Source organism: Gekko japonicus, unplaced genomic scaffold, assembly GCF_001447785.1.
Source record: "Gekko japonicus isolate JY-2015 unplaced genomic scaffold, Gekko_japonicus_V1.1 scaffold1612, whole genome shotgun sequence".
Taxonomy (NCBI): Eukaryota; Metazoa; Chordata; class Lepidosauria; order Squamata; family Gekkonidae; genus Gekko; species Gekko japonicus.
In genome coordinates, this window is record NW_015168097.1 from 122,265 (window position 1) to 128,757 (window position 6,493).

At 45.7% G+C, this 6,493-nt stretch overlaps 1 protein-coding gene across 1 annotated transcript in view; it reads right to left on the bottom strand.

Annotated features, from left to right (window-relative positions):
* Positions 1-6,493, bottom strand: part of MYO1F (myosin IF) — a 106,245-nt gene that overhangs the window by 45,335 nt on the left and 54,417 nt on the right. The window contains exon 6 of the mRNA XM_015414755.1: positions 1,622-1,711. Coding sequence (XP_015270241.1) covers positions 1,622-1,711 — 90 coding nt within the window. The remainder of the gene's footprint in view (positions 1-1,621; positions 1,712-6,493) is intronic.

Consider the following 6,493-nt stretch of genomic DNA (forward strand, 5'->3'; position numbering starts at 1 on the left):
GACCCCCCCCCCATCCCACCTTCACATACAAGCCCTCCCTCCTCTGTGAGGGCAGATCTGCATGTCCCCCCCCCAATCCAAAACAGTCCAGTGGCACCTTTAAGACCACGTTTTATTCAGCTACAAGGTCTCCCTCCTCTGTGAGGACAGATCTGCATGTCCCCCCTCCCCAATAGCTAGCAATCCAAAACAGTCCAGTGGACCCTGAGCGGTGGATGTTGCCTTCTGACACACTTCCGGTGATGTCAGGCGGCGTGGCATATGCAAATATGTTATGCAAATAAGTTATGCTAATGAGCTCCTGCACTTCTTTTTCTACAAAATGACCTCTGGAGAGATGAGAGAGAGAGAGAGAGAGAGAGAGAGAGAGAGAGAGAGATTGCCTTCAAGTCGCAGCTGACTTTTGGCAACCCTGTAGGATTCTGAAGGCCAGAAATGTTCAGAGGTGGTTCGTCTCTCTGCATCACAGCCCTGAACTTCCTTGGTGGCCTCCCACCCAAGGACTCAGCAGGGCTGTCACAGGCTGATTCTGCACTGGCTCTAGCACTGCGTCTAGCCAAGACCTGAAAGACCTGCGTCAGTGAAAACATTGCCAGCACCAAGCAAGAACCGCCGTGGGAAAAGCTAAGAAGAAAAGAAGAGCCTGCCGAAAATAGGGGGTGCCTGGGTAAGGAATTCACCTCCCCTGTCTATGTGCCCCTAGGTTAGAAAAACTGTACAAACTGTGTAAACCGCCCGGAGTCTACGGAAAGGGGCGGTATAGAAATCCAATGTGTAATGTGTGTGTTTTCCCTCCGTCTTTTTACGAAGCCCACCTTGGAACAGAAATCCCCCTCTGCATTGGCATGCTGCTTTTGCTTCCTTGGATCACAATTTATGGTAGCCTCCACACTCCAGGCCACTTTCGCTTCCTTTGATTTTTGGATTCTTTGAGTTTTTATGGTACCCTCTGCATAGATTTGTGGCCGTTTAGGGGTGACTTTGCAGTCAGTACGGCATTGCCCCGAGGCCGTTTGAATGTGGTTTTAAGCTGCACTTTTCCCTCCCAGTTGAGAAAATATGGAGCGAATGCTAGTAGATGCAGAACCGCCCACAGTCAAAGATCTGAGTAGCCTGGGCTATCCGGGTCACGGCGTAGGAGCTAGAATCTTGAATTTAAAGAAAATTTGAAAACGTCTCTCAGCAAAGTGCACATTCTAGCACATGCTTCACTTTCTCTTTGTTCCTGCCAAACTGCAGCGTTCCCCCCAAACCCCTTATATTTATTTTCTTAAATACTGGTTACCTGATGTTTGGTTAATGCTGATTTTACGCTACCCAGCTGGGAATTCGTGACTTTTAAAGGGGGCTGCTAAATGAAGCATTTCTTTTAAAGCAACGATTCAGCTCTGATATTTTCCCCCACCCAACAGGGTTGTGCTCTGAAAGCCGAACTGAAAGGCGAGGAAAGAACAATGTGGTTTTTATTAAAACAGGGAAATGTCAAACTGGGTTGCAAAATGCTGCAGCAGAAGCCAGAGTGATACTCCCAGGGTTTTTTTGGCTCAACTTTCTCTTCTCTAGATCTTCACCCAGAGGTGGACTCTCAAATAGAGTCCCTCAAACTACTGCAAAGACTTACAAATCGGCTGGAATTGTTGTTCCGGACAGTCTTGGCATTGCCGAAAGCTTCTAGCCGTGGGTTAGACTGGAGGATTATGTCTTTGACGTGCTGAAGAGAGAGAGCGAGAAACACCACAGGAGGGGGGGGGGAGAGCAGAGAAGGAATGGGTATTAAATTACAAGACTTTACATCCGGTGCTTACCTCTCAAAATATCCCTTGCTGTGAGATATGATTGTATTCATAAATGCCTGGATGAAGGCCAGAACAAAGTTTGAGCCCAGTGGCATCTTTAAAACCAACAAAACTTCATTCAAGGTGAGCTTCTGTGTGCACGCCACGCACACTTCTTCAGACACAATTAAGAAGAAGAAGAAGAAGAAGAAGAAGAGATTGGATTTATACCCCCCCCTTCACTACCCAAGGGAGTCTCAGAGCGGCTGACAAACTCCTTTCCCTCCCCCTCCCCACGACAGACACCCTGTGCGGTAGGTGGGGCTGAGAGAGCTCTGACAGAAACTGCTCTTTTTCAAGGACAGCTCTTATCAGAACTCTGGCTTGCCCAAGGTCATCCAGCAGGTGCAAGTGGAAGAGTGGGGAATCAAACCCGGTTCTCCCAGATTAGAGTCCGCGCACTTAACCACTACACCAAACTGGCTTGGAACCACTACACCAAACTGGCTTAAGTCTTGGAAGGAACGTGCGGGCTCATGAAAGCAACCCTTAAATAAAACTTTGTTGGTCTTAATGGTGCCACTGGACTCAAACTTTGTTCTGCTGCTTCAGGCCAACAAGGGGACCCACCAGATTCTGGATAAAGGCGAGGTATTTCTCACCTGCTTCAGGATTCAATTAGCCTAGCAGTATTGTGTTCTCCCCAGTTGGTGCCATTGTGAAAGGTCACTGTGTTTTCGTTGGCTACTCCTACCCAATGCTCCCTCTAAGGTTGTGGAGTCTTGTGAGCAAAAGAATTTTACTTTGTGAGCTACTGGCATTAAAGTTGTGAGCGAGCCATTTGGCTACTGCCTAAATTAGTTTGCTCTGGAGCCATCCTTCTTGAGTGGAGATGAAAATGTGTGAGCCAGAGGCTAAAGCACTGTGAACTAGCTCACACTAACTCAGCTTAGAGGGAACACTGCTCATACCCCATCTCATGTCTTTGATCCTGGATTTGCCCACAGGATTTATCCCCTGTTGTTTAGGAAGGTCATTTGGCCCACCAAGGCCCCTACACCTACATTTCTTCATGCCACATAAAAGCAACAAGAAATGTGTGTCCCGCTACAACCTTTTTGAATTCTAAGAGTCACTGAAATGGACTAACATCCAGCTGTGCACCAACATCAGGTGGACCAGAATAAAACTGTGCTCTGGTAAGACACCGCTTTAGAAATCAGTGGGGTGGCCATGTTAGTCTGTTGTGGCACCTTAAAGACCAAGAGATGCTTAACCACGAGGGTCGTGAATTGGGTTGCCAGGTTTCACCTTTTGTCTGGCGGGGGGGGGGCTCCTGGCTCCTCTCCTAGAGTCTTCTGCCATGCGCGCACATCACCAGTAGTGACGTCATCATGCTAGGGCCATTTAACTGAATGTTGTGCTATTTTATGTTACGTTTCTCTGTGCTGGGTTTTAATTGTATTTATACGAAATCTTATGTAAGCCACCCTGAGCCTGCCTCGGCGGGGAGGGTGGGGTATAAACCGAATTAAATAAATAAACAAACAAATAATTGTGCAGTGACGCTCTAGCATTTGGGGCAAAAACTCTATGGTAACCATAGAGTTCCCCCTCGAATGCTAGAGCATTGCCGCACGACGCCCATAGCATGATGACGTCACTACCAGTTGGCAGCGTTCCTGCGGGATGCTGCTGTTTGGGGGTGGGGCTTCCCCTGTCGGCCAGCTAGCCAGCGGTGGATTGGGCCCCTGAATTCGGGAGATCTCTGCCCCCACTGGGGGGGGGGATGGCAACCCTAGTCGTTAAACTATTTGACATAAGAAGGTAGAGTGTGCTGTCACCGCCTGGCACTGTCATGAGTAATCAGCATGCCTGTTTGGCACACTTTTGGACATAAGAAGGTAGAGTGTGCTGTCACTGCCAGGCACTGTCATGACTAATCAGCATGCCTGTTTGGCACACTTTTGAGAACATCTGCTCAGAAAGTCTCAGATGATCTCTTGAATGTCATGGCCTTTGAAACCCATTCCCTTGTACTCGCTCTCTCTGTGTACACATACATATTTGACTGAGGATTCGTTTTATGTACCTGGAGAAGTGAGTTCTGGTGCACAAAAGCTTCTGGCATAATAAAACCATTGACACTGGACCATTAAAACCCTGGCCCCTCAGTTTGTACGATTGGTGAAAACAAAGAGTAGGGATTGGCTGAAAGGAAGGAGGGGAACGTGGCCAATTGGACGGGTGGGGGAGGAGGAAAAGAGGAAGAGCAAGAGCAAATCTGACCCTAAAAATCACAGCACTTAATAATCAGTGGGAGCATGTTTTAATTTTCCAGAACACCTCCATTGCTGGCCTAAGAGTGGCAGTCCTCAAACAAAGAAGCTTCAAGGGGAGATTTCAATGGGAAATTGCTGAACTTTAGTTCATTCACCAAATTCAGAACAATGGACCTCCTGGGGCTAAACAGAAACACAGGATTCTTGTCTCACTACAGATGCTAAGTGTCTGCCCCTAAGCACTTCTCCCCTGCTCTAATTATTACATTTTGCATTGTACCTTTGCATCCTGACTCCCTTCTTTGTAACACCCTGCCCACCTTCTGATGTTATAAGGGCTCAGGGATCTCCATTCCTACTTGTATCTAGTGAAGGAGACTTTGACTCTCGAAAGCTTAGACCCTGGAAATCTTGAGCTGCGGTCACACACACTAAATAACCCACTTTCGATGCACTTTCAAATTGGAAAGTGGATTGAAAGTGGATTGAAAATGTATTATTTTGAAAATGGATCATTCAGAGCCAGTTTGGTGTAGTGGTTAAGTACGTGGACTGTAATCTGGGAGAACCGGGTTTGATTCCCCACTCCTCCACTCAGAGCTGCTGGATGACCTTGGGCAAGTCATAGTTCTGGCACAGCTGTTCTTGAAAAAGAGCAGTTTCTGTCAGAGCTCTCTCAGCCCCACCTACCTCACAGGGTGTCTTTTTTAAGAAAAATAATTTATAGGTTTTTCAATGTACATTACTTCATAACAAGTTATTTTATACATTTGGAGTCTATTTATCCATTTTGTTTTCTATCCATTTAAACACTCTAGTCCATCTTTTAAAATATAAGATATCATCTTGACTCTGTATTAACATAGTCTATCTATTTCCGCTATTTCCATCAGTTTATACACTAGCTCCTCTCTGGAAGGTATCTTTTCTGTTTTCCAGTATTTAGCCAGCAATATTCTAGCAGACGTTAGGATATAAGTCAGTAAATATACATCATGAAGCTGATATCCTTCTGGAATAATATTTAACAAGTATGTTTCTGGTGTTAACACTACATTTATATTTAGTATTTCGTATTTCTAAGTTTTACCTTATGATTCAACTGCCAATATTTTTGTACCATTTTACACCTCCACCACATATGAAAAAAAGTTCCAACGTTCCTTTTACATTTCCAACAATTACTAGATGCATTGATATGACATCTCGCTGTTTTGTCCAGGGACCAATACCATCTATGAAACATCTTATAAATATTTTCCTTATAGGATATAGCCCTCATATATTTTAATGTTTTCCAAAATTTTGGCCATTCCTCTATCTCGATGTTGTGGCCTACATCCTGCATCCACGCAATCATGTTTGTTTTAATTATTTCATCCTGCATATATTCTTCTAAGAAGAGTCTATATAGTTTTTGAATTAATTTGTCGTTTGAGGATAGCCAAATCTTATCAAGCTAATTTTTATTCTGTAAAAAAAAAATTATTCTCTTCTGGTTTCATGGGCAGAAGGCACCCTCTCCTGGTGGCACGAGGCATTCTAGCATCCCCCTTTTTTTGCTGTCAAATGAACTTAAAATCCTGCACCAGTCTCACTGTGTTGGGCATTGGGGGAGTTCATGCCAGTCACAAATAAAAGCACCATGGGGCCCTCCACAGAGGAAGGAGGAGTTCTGTGACTTGGCAGCGTAAAGAAGGTGCACCCTGACTGAGTAAGATCCTCATTTTCCCCTGGTGAGCCAGTTTGGTGTAGTGGTTACATGCACGGACTCTAATCTGGGAGAACCGGGTTTGATTCCCCACTCCTCCACTTGCACCTGGCTGGATGGCCTTGGGCAAGCCATAGTTCTGGCACAGCTGTTCTTGAAAAAGAACAGTTTCTGTCAGAACTCTCTCAGCCCCACCTACCTCACAGGGTGTCTGTTGTGGGGAGGGGAAGGGAAAGGAGTTTGTAAGCCACTCTGAGACTCCTTTGGGTAGTGAAGGGTGGGTTATAAATCCAACCTCCTCCTCCTCCTCTTCTTCTTCTTCCTCTTCCTATTCTTCTTCGTTTGCAACCGCAGCCTTGTTGGTCTTGAAAGTGCTACCAATCTCGAATCTTGCTCTTCTACTGTGAAGCAACACAGCTACTCCCCTGAAACTGACTTGTAGGAGGACAGTCTCAACACCTTCCTTTCAACAACTGAATTTCTGTTCTACATAATTACTGACTTATAATATTTACATAAGGGGGCCCACGAGGATTTGCAGGGGAGGAGAAATCCTGTCCTCCCCTGCTGGCTGCTGCCCCTACGAACCAGGCTCCCCGGGGCAGCCACCCATGTCTTCCGCCCCTAAAGAAAGCCCTTTTTACAACCACTTTCAGAAGATTTTTTTTGGAAACAGACACTTCTGGAAACTTACTGAGATACTAGGCATTTTTCCTGTCCCTCTG